The sequence below is a fragment of the Apteryx mantelli genome, chromosome 1, assembly GCF_036417845.1.
Source record: "Apteryx mantelli isolate bAptMan1 chromosome 1, bAptMan1.hap1, whole genome shotgun sequence".
In the NCBI taxonomy this organism is placed as follows: domain Eukaryota; kingdom Metazoa; phylum Chordata; class Aves; order Apterygiformes; family Apterygidae; genus Apteryx; species Apteryx mantelli.
This window is the reverse complement of record NC_089978.1, coordinates 101,003,722-101,016,684: the sequence shown is the minus strand read 5'-3', so window position 1 is coordinate 101,016,684 and position 12,963 is coordinate 101,003,722. Positions and strand designations below refer to the sequence as shown.

The window sequence follows — 12,963 nt, the reverse complement described above, 5'->3', positions numbered from 1 at the left end:
CTTTTTAAAGCACCAGGAACACTCAGAAAAGAATACTTAAAAATAATAAAGCAAGGCTAATGCATTTAGCTGCTGTCTCTGCCTATTGACAGAAAGGCATACTTTAAAATTCTCATTTTATTTGTTAAAAGCTGGAAGTCACTGGCTAATGAAAACGTGGAGTTAGCCATCCAGCAGAGATACAGTCAGCAGTGAAACTTAGGTGACAAAACATTCATCCGCTGACTGAGTGTGCGTGGTAAAAACAGGGCTCTGGAGTCAGCTCATAAAAAGCTGGCTTTTGCAAGGCTTCCTTTTAGAAGGGAATACTTTGCTTTGCTAATTGAATGAAGTAGAGTACAAGTCAAGAAAGAACAAGACACAGTGTATGATTATTACGTATACCATCATTAAAAATAAACAAAAATCTGGATTAGTGTTCTTAGAGTTCATTTACTGACTGCCAGTACAATTCTATGTGTGTAATTCTGTGTTTCTACAAGACACATGGCCATTAGCTTGGTTTTTGTTTTCCACGTGAACCTTACCTTTTACTGTCACATGAACACTCTGGCTGGTAGACAGCTGGGGTTGAACTAGGACGTTGCATGTGTACTCGCCCTCGTCCACTTCCTTCTGCACGTCTGAAAGCTTCAATGTCCCATTGTTTTCAAATGCCACTTGGCGATGGTTAAAAGGTAACAAGTTTGAGTTCTTGTACCACTTGATGGAGTAATATGGGTAGCCAATTACACGGCAATGGATGTAGGTGTCCCGGCCGGCTATTGCTGTGATGTTTTTCATTGGTCGAATGCTTGCTGGCCCTATAAAGGTAAACAGAAACTCTTGAAAATAATTTAAAGGCATGTTTGCTTGAGGAAATATGCATATATATTTTCAGAATATACAAATGTTAACAACATTTAGAGACGCAGCCTGCATGACACTTCTTCTTAGCACCTGACAGTTTTTGCTTTTAAGAACCACTTATGCAGTCTCCCTAATCTTTATATGCTCTAGTTTTTCGTCACCCTGCAGCATACATACTAATTAGGTGGGGGTATATATTTGTATTATCGAACACTTGCCTGATAAAATCTTCACTGCATTACAAATTAAAGGTTGAGGATGATTTAATTAATGTGGAATACTAAAACTGATACTAAGCTAGAATCCTGTTACACATGAGAATGCTGAAAAAGTTAGCATTTATTTTGACATATATAAAATATAATACCATGAAGATGGGTATTATGCCATGTATAGCTAGAAATGCAAGCTAAAGTACTGTATACATGAATAATTACAATGAATGTTGAACAAATAAAGGAGGAAAGGACAAGAGAAAAAAAACATGCACAGCAGGACTAAAGTAAAGAAACAATGAAGTAATAGAGACGAGTATAGGGAAAAAGACTGTAGAACACAAGCCAAAGGGTATCTTCCAACATTTAACCATACCATACACTTTCTAGATGGGGCTGAAGAGGCAGGGTGGGAAGAGAGAGGGGGGAAGAAAAGGAGAGGAAAAACAGGAAGTTGGTTTTGGCATTCCAAGACTCAGTTCAACACATGCAACAATCTTCTTCTCCACTACAATGAGTTATGTGTGTTTTTTTGAGGAGCTGATTTGACAAGCACCTCTTACGTTTATTCGAGCCTGGTACAGGATGACTCCGGCAGAGTTGTTGGCAGTACAGCGATAAACTCCACCGTCTCGGACTTGAGTGTTAGAGATATTCAGGTAACTGACCACGTTCCCTTCGGAGGTGATAATCTGGCTGATACGATGACTGCCATCCTTTACTATGGGATCTTCGTCCAGTGTCCAAGTGATCGTAGGCAGAGGAGTCCCCTTCACATTGCACATAAGGGAGACTGGCTCTCCAGGACTCACCACTTTCTCACTGAAAGCAGAGATGATTTTGGGAGTTCCATCTGCCGAGGGAAAGAAAAGCGAGAATAGTATATACGTGCCATAAAGCTGTTCCCTCTACCTTTGCCTATCACATGAGCCAAGAGTTTTTTAGAAGAGATGCAAACAACTGTGCTCCAGGTGAGGGAGGGAAATAAATTTTCCTAGTAGACTGCTTAATTGATGCTTTCCTTTCTGCAGGTTTCTTTTTCATCTTCTAAGAAACCTGTTACTGACCCCTGCTGACGAAAGAGCACTTGAATGGAGGGACCATGGCTCTGCAATATTAACTCCCAGGTTCTTGTGGAACATAGACTATGCACAATTCATCACTAAAGACACACAGCAAAACCTTATCACATTTGGAATTTCACTTCTGGTACATTTCAGCTCGTTTGAAAGTTAGGGATGAGTTCTGTTGGCAAGAGCCAGGCATAACTTGCATAGGCTAATTTCACACAGCTGTGCCAATTCAGTCTTGCCTGACCCACACTACCCCTTTCAGAAAAGTATTAAATTAAGCTTTTTCCTGAATACAGAATTGCCAGTAATAGTGGTGATGCCAATTTCTTTCTGTGGTCATTTTGTACTGCAGATAAATATCCCTCTGGGATGAGAGCATTCAAACAGTTTCTATTGCGATCCATGTCACAATTTACTCAGCCTCTACCAAGTGAGTGAATACAGAGAATGGATGGAGAAACAAACTTTGAGATATTCAGCAGGGAGTAGAATTAAATAATTACCTACCCAGAGAATTCAGAGGGGTAATGGTTAGGAATGCTGACACTCTGCTATTAGTAAGAAAGTTCTTTCTGAGATCATGCAATGCCTGGTTGTTCTCCATTGAAAATTATACTTTCAAAGCTGTATCTAGAATGAATTTCAGTATAATTGGGAGTAAAAGTGCAAGAGGCCATACATCAAGAGCAGCATGCAAAATAGAGAAAGCAGTCTAGTCAGAAGTTTGGAAAACAATGCTGTAGGCTACTGTCTGGTTTTAAAAACAACCAAGTGGCGAGTGAGCTAACTTCAGTGTTCCTACAATAACAGTGCCCATAAGAAACAGAAGAAAAATGCTCTGTGTGACATGGAGAAAGGCTACAGACATCTGAAAACTCTTCTCACCTTGTGGATGGAGCCCTTTAAGGACAAATCCTTTCAATTTCATATAGGAGAGAGGAAGTTTGGACAGGACTGACAAGTCTCATGCTCTGTGCTATGTACTATCTATTCGAGGACACTACGTACTTTCTCTGCATGTACACTCAGCTATAAGTACCCACATCGTAGGGAGGCTTCAACCACAATGATCCCCCTGGAAATCACAATTCTTACATTGCAATTTCAATGCAGCATCACCCAGGAGATAGAGGGAAATGGCACAATGTGTACAAGGCCCCCCACAAAATGGGCTGAATCATAGCAGGGTTAAAAAACAGGGCTGTAATGTTCCCTCTCCTGTCACATAATCAAAAACATAGGGCACTGCCATTCCCAGAACGCTGAAAGCCCTCAGCATGCCAAGAGGGGCATTTGATTTGATTTCATAATTTTCTCCTCTTTCCCCATCTCCCCTTCATTTCTGTCCCGCTGGCTGTGTGACAGAGTTCTAAAATATTTATTTATTTTCACCTTTGAATTCCCTTCATTTGCTGTGTGTTAAGTGTTGTCATCTGTCAGAAAACAAAGCAACAACAACAAAAAAGGGCTTTTTATCCTGCAAGGAAACTGACACAGGACCAATATATCTGTGGGTGTGCACAGTGTGTACCTCTGCCATCCCCCCACCCCTCCTTTTTTTCTTAATTCAAGTGACAGGCTTTTTTTGGAGATGAAAGCAGACATTATTTTCGCAGCGAGACCTGAGTGTCTTTGAAATCTTTCCTGCTGTTGCTCTCTGATAACCTGCACTCTCTCGACATCATGATAGATTATCAATATGCTCCTTAGGGTTTCTTAGTCACAGGAGATGGTTGCCGAGGCAACTAGGTCCAGGCAGGTAATCTCCTCTTTTTCTATAAAGGCTCTAAAAATAGTGTCCATGCCACAACCACACTACAGCCTCATTAGCGAACTGGCTCTGTACAAATTGATTACTTTCCTCACTTGATTATCATGTGGAACAGTGTGCCAGTTACTTAATATGGTCTCCAGGCCTTCGGCCAATACGTCCAACCAGAAAACCCATGCCAAGAAGGAGGTATTTGGAGTTGAATAGAGACCTCTTCTCTCTTGTCCTGCCAAAAAGTTGATGTAAAAAATCAGCACTTAAAAAAACCCTCTGAAAAAGACTGGAAGGACTGCTCAGGAGGGATATTTTTTTCAAATGATTTTTTTCCTTCTATTAGCTTTTCTTCAGTGTGGGGAGCCACAATAAATCCCACTGAAACCTTAGGGGTACCCTCTTTTCTTGTTTAGGGCCCTCTATACCTCACTTTACAACAGTGAGGCCAAAGACAACATATACATTATGGAGCTATCATATTACTGCACAACAACCAGAACTGGCAAAACAGGTGGTGACTGACCTTCTAGTACCACCTGAACATAGTCTTGAGCGGACATCTTGTCTTTGCGCACAAAGCACTGGTATGCGCCACCATCACTCTTGGCCATGCCATCCATAATAAGGTTCTCCCGGTTGACTCCAGTGATCCGGACATTGTTACCAGGGTTGATGATTTCACCGTTACGGTACCAGGAGAGCTCCTGGTCCTCAGTTCCTGTCACACTGCAGGACAAGGAAACTTGACTACCAACACTGCTTTTTACTTTCCGTGGACTGATTGTGGCTTTTAGTGGCTCTGAAGATTTAAAACAAAAAGAAGGAAGGAAAGGGAAAGGGAAGTAGAGAATGTTAAGTATAGATGTACATTTATGTGGGAGTAAAAAATTAACTCTCAACTATGGAAGACAACAAAAATCCCACACATACACCTCTGAAAAAAGAACAGATGACTGTTTGATTTATTAAGCATTTCCCCCATCAGCATTCATGATACAATGCTTGGATCTGTAGGAATAACCCTTTTATCACATGATATAATCCTCGAGACTATGCCTAAACGAATAGTAGCAGAAGACCTACAGAGTAAAATGTTTGGTGCTGAGGGCATATCATCAGCACTACACATGTTTTGGGAAGGTGGGACATTGCTTCAGATTAGTTTAGTCTGGACCTTTGAGGTGCATTAGATGCGTTCCTGAAGCTCATCTTCTGGTTCAGTTTCATCCAAACGGAATCTAGTTCACATGTTCCAAAACCACTCCCTGATGTGAGCATGTGCAGCGAATGCCTGTGGCCAGGAGATGTGCTTCTACAGAGTGAAAGATCTGCACTAAAATGTTAACACAGATGAAGCCATAGACACCAGTGGGATCTGTCCACATGTAACAGTTTCCTTGTGTGGGCTCACTAAATTTTCTGCCCCAACATAACAGCACTACAGTATTTTCAAGTTAGCCTTAAGAAACAGGATATAGGTTCCTAATAAAAAATGGAAAAAATTTAATTGCAAAAAAAAAAAAAGCACAATGTGGAAAAAAAGTACTAAAAATAAATGAGAGGAAAACAATCTTTATCCTCCACCTAACAGTTACTGGCATTACTGGATGCAGACCTCCATCCACGCTTTGTATATTTTGGTTTGGCTTCATTATAAAGATAAGGGATTACTTTCAAGTGTACCTTCAGACTGAATTCTGATGCAGGTTCAATACTTTCTCTACCAATAAGAACGAAAGGCATAATACATTTTGCTGTGTATAACCAAAACTGATACCATTTCTGGTACTAAATACATTCTATTCTATCCTATTTACTTCTTACTAACTTACATACACACACATATACGTATATCCATATACATAAAAACTTCCTCAACTAAGTCATTCACTGTATAGAACATTTCATAACATAATTGTTGGAAGAAATCTTTACTGATTCTCCACTACATATTGCCAAAAATTACTGGCCCACTGGGGACAGTGGCCTGGGGAAGAACATGGGTCAGGGGCCCAGTCATTCCAGATCGCAGATATTTTATGTAGTATACTTCCTTCAGAATGGTCCAGAGTAATATTTAAGCTATGCTCAAATGCATATTACAAGTCACTGAACATCTCCAAGTTTCCTATACAAAAGGCCACAAAGACCCAAAGCTGGCAATGACCCATTAAACAGAAAAGGCATACCCAAGGGCACCATCAGTATCTTAGAGTCAAGATGATTCAAGAAAGTGGACCACAACCTCTACTACAGAGGAGGGTAAAAGTCCTCCCAACTGTTGCTTCCTGCCAATCTGATCCAGAAGAAATCTACTGGCCAGTTGATCACTGTGTCCATAAGTAAAACATATCACCAGGCACTGGGAATACCTTTGATATCACTAGAAATATCATTACATCTTCTCTCTGCAGGTTTTGACTTTGTATCATATATGGTAGATTGAATTCAACTCATTCTTATAAATGTATTTAAAAAGCAAAGCTCACTCTGTTATAATTCAAAAATTATTGACCTATGATCTCTGTTTTATTTTGCCCAAATCTGTTGGGGGTAATTACTGGTAAAGAAATTTTTATGGCCTGAACTGTTCACAGACGTCTCCCTTTTGCAGCGTGTTAGTCGTGCAGTATAGGTGGAAAAGTTAGCTCACTAAGGAATATTTCTATTCCAGGAAATCTTTTTTTTTTTTTTTTTTTTTTTAACAATAGACGAATAACACTTTCCCAGTGCAGAGCTTCTGAGTAATAACTACCTTTGCTAGAATTTGTGAAACATTCAGAATATTCACACATGAATACTCAACTTAGCAGAGGTATGAGTATTCAATATTACTGAACAGCATGAGTCACAGCAACCAGAGTTTGGCAGCTTTACTCATGAGAACATTTGCAATTTCTTTTTAAGCATCCAATTCAAGCTTCTAAATTACATATCCTCTATGTGATAAATTATATAGCCACATTATAAATTGCATCTATTTGCACTTCTGATCGCTCAATTGTCCAACTAACCCATCTCCACAGAGTCTACTTTCAGATGTTGTGCAACTTTGAAAAGTTTAAGCATTGCTAATGTTCAAGTAGCAAAACGGAAGGTACAGCAAGGCACAACAATTTTTTCCCAGGTGCAGACCACCCTGCAAGAACTGGACCAAGAATTTAACTTAGTCCAAGGACTTACGTTTTACATATAATCGCCCTATCATCTCAGCAGTACCATAGTTGTTCCACACCTCGCAGACATAGTTGCCTGAGTCCGAGGGACGCGTGTTCTCTATCAGCAGACCTGTAACAGTCTGCCGAAACCTGCTGTCAGGCTCCCAGGGAACATTGTCCTTCAGCCAACGATACTTTGGTGCGGGGTGCCCTGATGCTTTGCAAGGCAGCTCCACTCGCTGTCCTGCCATGGCTTTACGATGGTCAAACCCATCTAGAATAGATGGAGCTGAATTCGCTGGATCTGAAAGAGCAAACAGAGGGTTTCAATAGGAGCATTAAAATTATTTCATTCACTGAGCAATATGGCAATATTTATTCTCCTCTGTTGTTTGACTTGCTACCCAGTGTTTTATGTACTACAGTTTGCTACTGTGCCCCAGCCATCAGTCTGTAATATCTCAGTAGTGGTGGCTGAGATCCAACAGCATGTACTAACAAAATATCTCATGACTACTTGGAAACCCTCCCACTGGATTTTTTCCAGGTGGCAGCCATTTCTCTGATCATCCTTCATGTCTCCCATCAGAGGAATGGAGAGCCAGAAATGTGTTGCCTTAACAATTATTACTGCTGTCCCTGCACTACTCGACTAGAATGAAGCCAACACATTCTCCATGTTTCTCAGTGGTCAGAAGGTTTTGAATTAAAGGAGTGATTTATTCCCTTGTCAGAAAAGAAATGGATAAAGACATTGGGAATCACTATCTGTAGACTACCCAACAGACAGGCCTTTTCTTCTTTGGAAAAAGAACTTGAGATGGCAAGAGCAATTTACAACTTAATATTCCAACTTTCTGTGCTCAATTTATTGAGAAAAGCAGCTCTCAGCTAAGCACACTTATGTAGCAGCTGGGATGTATTTGTGTCTCACAGAAATCTGGCAGCGTGCCCTTCACCAGAGGTGTGTGTACCTCACCAAAGATAGCAAATTATTTGTGAGGCTGGGTCTTTTAGTTTGAAAATGCTTGGGGAAAGAGACTGATATGATTTAGTTTTGTGCAGCATGCAGCACAATGGAAGCCCATACAGCTGAGACATCTTGGAGCTACTGCAACATAAATACTAAATAATAAATCAATGAATAGTTGATAAACAAATAAATAAATGATAAATATATCAAAAAACTATTTCAATAGTTACTCATCATATATCTTAACCCACTTTGCTAAGATTCCTGTCTCACAGAGAAAGTTCACACACTGAGCAACTCCTTTCACTCCTGTCTAATACACTGGTCTCTTTTGGGGTATATTGACATGGTAGTTGACTAGATGTAGGTGTGATTGCAACCACTTTGACATTATCAAGTGGGTTTTAAATTAGTTAGTTCAGGTACTGCTCAAAAAGCAGCTGCAGCAGATCCCTGCCATTAACTGGAAAGAATATTAAATAAGCAGTCCATGCTAAATTCAAGCTACTCAAGTTATAGTTCAATCAGCATCTGAGTTACTTGGTTTAAAACTAGCTTAGACATATCTTCATAAACTACTGTCACACCTGGAGGGATATACTTGAAAACAAAATACATGTTCTGTGTTAACTAGAGGCCCTATGCAAGTTATTCTATCAATTCTAAAACAGAAATTTTGATTGTAAACAAATGGAATAAGTGGCCAGTCCAGTAACTTTTGTGCTAATATCTAAATAACACGCTAAATGCCAGGTTTAATGGAAAATGACCACAGAATTTTTTCTGCTCTGTATGTGCCAGCAAAGTTGAGACATTGAAGGCAACAACACAGCAACTTACTGTTTGTCTCATTACAAACACATCAGCCAGTAGCTAAACAAATGATTTTGCATGAATTGATAAACAATAATGAATATTCACCACCAAACACTTCATCACCAAGTAAGCAAAGAATATTTAAGGATGTAAAAGGCAAGCAAAAAATGCATGTAAAATGTATGTAGACCTTTCACAGCTATATTCATGGATTCTCTGATTTCAGTTCTTAAAAGACTCACTATTTTTAAATATAGAAAGATCCACTAAAGGAAAAGAAAATCCATTAGAGAAATACTTAGAGACAAACTTTGTCCATAACTGCAATACTTGTTCAGTAGCCTCACAGGACTGGAAATGAGAGCACAGTATAGCTCTAAGAGAGAACAATTAACTCCACAATATTCAAAAATGCCAGCTATTGCACATTGGGACAGGTAAAATTTTCTACTCTGATTTGGTGTGTAGAGGAAAATAGAAGAGGAAACTCCAGACAGGGCACATCTTTTAGGGTGCTTGCCATGAACTACAGAAGAGACAGAGCTTTCACTTTTCCCCCTTTTTCAGTGCAATAACTAGAAATTTTCCTGTGGTAACCAAGATACAAGCCCAATTTTATTTATATTACCACTGGCTCAGCCTTAGCATGATTTCATACGGAAACAGACCATAAAATTGAGCCAGCTAGAAGGATAAGAGCCTGCCTTTCCTTGTTAAGACCAAAACAGGCAGATTATTGTGCAGGAATAATATTTCTTCATCTGGCTGGGAAAAGCAGAGGAAAGAGTTTTACCCACAGGAGACACATATCAAAGAAAGAAGCTCCTGGATCTGACTGGTAAGTAATTCTAACCTGAACAATCACACTATTTTTAGCATTAGTATATTTAAGTACTGATTTGTGTGTTCAGAAGGCTTCAGAATCCTTCAGCAATGCTCATACTGGGCAAGAAGTATGTTGCTAATGCAAATCCTTGTGCCCACTTCTGTCTCCCTTTCGGTTCTCAAAGAAAGGATGGGAAATTGAGATCTAATCACTAGATTTTTCTCATAAAAAGACCGAAAGTCAAAAGCACAAGGTCAAGACAAGAGGACAATGATGCCTCTGACTGTTAGCTTGTAATGGTCACCATACCCTGATGGATCTTTAGGGCTAGGGTTATATAGCAACTTAGTAAGAGTGAAAAGGAGAAAAAGGTCCATAGGGTATTCAATGGGTAGGTGGACCTGCCTTCTGTAAGGCAAGGACACAGTGCGAGAAAGCAGAAAGTCTGGGATATGCTGTCAGTTAATTCTACTGATTTGGGAACACAATCATAGATGTGCATACATTGAAACCTAGGGTGCAGCTACAGACATCCAGCAAATGGGGGAGGAAAGGAGAGATGGGGAAGGGCTAATCCTAAACAGAAGTGTTCAAGAACAAGCTCAAAACCCAGGCCTAGAGTCTGTTCCTCCTTCTCACCTCACCCACAATTGCCACCTCCTTTCCCTGAGACAAAATGGGGAGAACAGGGAATTGGAGAAATACAGTACTGACAACCCCCAAGTGTTGGGGCCGAGGGGAGGAGGTCAGCCCAGCAGGACACACACTACAATCATGAGATGATTTGCAAACAGAAAGAAAAGTGAAAACACCTCACCTACTTGCTGCCTTACAGTTTTCACACCTGCTGTACAAGGCCTTTTGCCCCAGGACTAGTATATCTGCCCATGGGCAGCAGTCTGCTAACCCTCCTGCCTACCTGCAGCACCCTTAGTGGCCTGGGCCAGGTCACATACCCTTTTCTGGCTGGAGCGCCCCTCCTGTAAGCAGGGGAAAACACTCTTTATCCTGGGGAAGGAGTGTGGTGAATGGAAAGGAAGACTGAAATGCACCTCAGCTAACCTGAGACTCCTGCAGTGGAAGTATCTATAGCTGAGCTAAATGCCCTGGGCTTCTGCTATAGTTAACAGAGAGAAATAGGCACCATGGGGCAATTCATCTCACCCCAATGTAGGCAGCTGAAATAGGTCAGATAAACTACCCCTAAAACTGTCCGTTCCTCTCCATTGATTATACAGAAGCTAAGGTACTAGACACTTTCTCTGCGAATGTCTACTTTTAATGAGATGAATCCCAGCCAGAGTCCTTTTATAAAGCACTCTATACCTACTAAAAATCACTGGAATAAATGCCAAAGCCAGGCCAAGCACCCTGCAGGTTCTCTGGAAATATCTAATAGGAGGAGAAAAACAGAAAAAAAGCTATTTAAAATGGGGACATTTTACTTTTCAGTGGCAGCAGTAAGCTCACAGCCAACCACTTCTACCATCCATTTGACAGAGGAGTTGATCATTAGTGCCTATGGACACAAGCTCCTGCCTTGTCAGTTCAGCACACCAGAGACAGGCATACGTGGTACTTAGTTCAACATTATATAAAAGGAAGCACCTGATACAAAAAGTCTTGCGCTGTTGCTTTGTCGTGTTTCTCCAGTGTATCTGTGCCTTGTGATACATCGGTAGTTGTACAGTCCATCCTCATTCTGTACGTCTAAAATATACAAGGCTCCCGTGGATGTGATGAGAAATCTAGGTCCTGAAAGACACAAGAAATTGCAGTGTTTAAAATACCTGCAGGTTTTTACTGTATTCTGCTTTCCCAGGCTTAGAGATGGAGGAAGCAGGCTGGAGGGTCCTGAAGGTTTTATTGCCAGAGTTTAGAAGCTGACAGTTATAAGTTTACTAAGTGCAAATGCATATAAAGATATTAATTCATGTGCACTTCTTATAAAAAAGATAGGGATCTATTCAGAAAATGTGTGCAATGAAGTAAAGGAAGGTTCCATGGTCAACATCACAATCACCGATATACAAGAGGTACCTGAAATAAAATACATGGTATAAAATAAAATAAATTGCTAATGAAGAATTTAATCCAGGTTAACTCAACATTAGAGTGTGATATGATACTAATTCACCTGCACAGTTGTACACATTAGAAGGACTGTGTGGGATGACATGCATAATAAAACAGTATTAGCCAAAATGGCATTCATTGCCCAGGTGCATCAGAAAACAGAGCAAAAAGGATCAAAAAAGTAGAACTAAAGAGATCAGTGAAAATGAGAGAAACTCACAAAAGTAGGAAATTTTTGCCCAAGGATATGGGGCCTATTTGCCAAAGAATACTAGAGAAAAGAACCAGAGACCTGCTCCATAGACTATTTCAGGTGTGATTGCAAAAGAGAAAACAAGGACAGAAAAACCTGACCCCAGTGGAGTTGTACATACTTGAGCTGGCCGTAAAGTAGAGACCATGAGTGTCAGAAACAGTCTCACTTCTCTCTATCCATGTTTCCTGTGTGCTAATGTACTACAGTCCTCAGCAGGATGGGCTGGGCTCTTTGGAGCTCCGTACTAATATATTTGGTCTGCTGTGGACATTTGTTGTTTATAATATTGCAGTCTGCAACTGGAGAAGTACAATGTAAGCAGGTGCACATACTCTGTGTCTAAATGAAGGGCTTAAATAAGTTTTAATTGTAAGAGTTTTTTTCTACAACGAAAAGTTCACTTCAGGAAGAAAAATAAGTCCAGCACAGTATTTTTTAATTAATTTTAGAATATGTACAAAATGTCATATGGTACATATGTACACACGTGCAATTTTGATCATTTGACACCTGCACAGATGCATCTGTTCTGTAAATGTATGTTCTAAGATCAAGGACACAGAAATGCTAACATCTACATGTTTATTCTCAAATTTTTCCCATATTAGAATAAATGGAAAATAATGCGGTTAGAATGGATTGCAAACTTGAGTCTTACAAGAGTGGCCACTGTTTTCAAAAGAAATACTGCAGACTGACCTATGAATACTTTTCTAAAATTTTTGCATTGGAGAAAAAAAAAAGATGGTGTCTGGTAGCTCTTGCAACATGCATATCTTTATGTGTGTATTATAATATACACCTGACTCCCAAACCAAAGGAAAGAATACACAAAAATGAAAGCCATTATGAACTAATATCCAGTAATAAGCAATAAGAAATATTTCATATTCTTCAGAGTTAGATCTGAGCAATGACTTTTTAATAATTAACAGTAGTCAGGGTGCTTGCTCACA

At 39.9% G+C, this 12,963-nt stretch overlaps 1 protein-coding gene across 1 annotated transcript in view; it reads right to left on the bottom strand.

Annotated features, from left to right (window-relative positions):
* The window catches only part of DSCAM (DS cell adhesion molecule), a 405,855-nt gene that overhangs the window by 171,075 nt on the left and 221,817 nt on the right, over positions 1–12,963 (bottom strand). The window contains exons 2-6 of the mRNA XM_013955244.2: positions 11,284–11,430; positions 7,086–7,364; positions 4,426–4,701; positions 1,621–1,917; positions 528–803 (exon numbers count right to left, since the gene is read on the bottom strand). Of these exons, the coding sequence (XP_013810698.2) occupies positions 528–803; positions 1,621–1,917; positions 4,426–4,701; positions 7,086–7,364; positions 11,284–11,430 (1,275 nt within the window). The remainder of the gene's footprint in view (positions 1–527; positions 804–1,620; positions 1,918–4,425; positions 4,702–7,085; positions 7,365–11,283; positions 11,431–12,963) is intronic.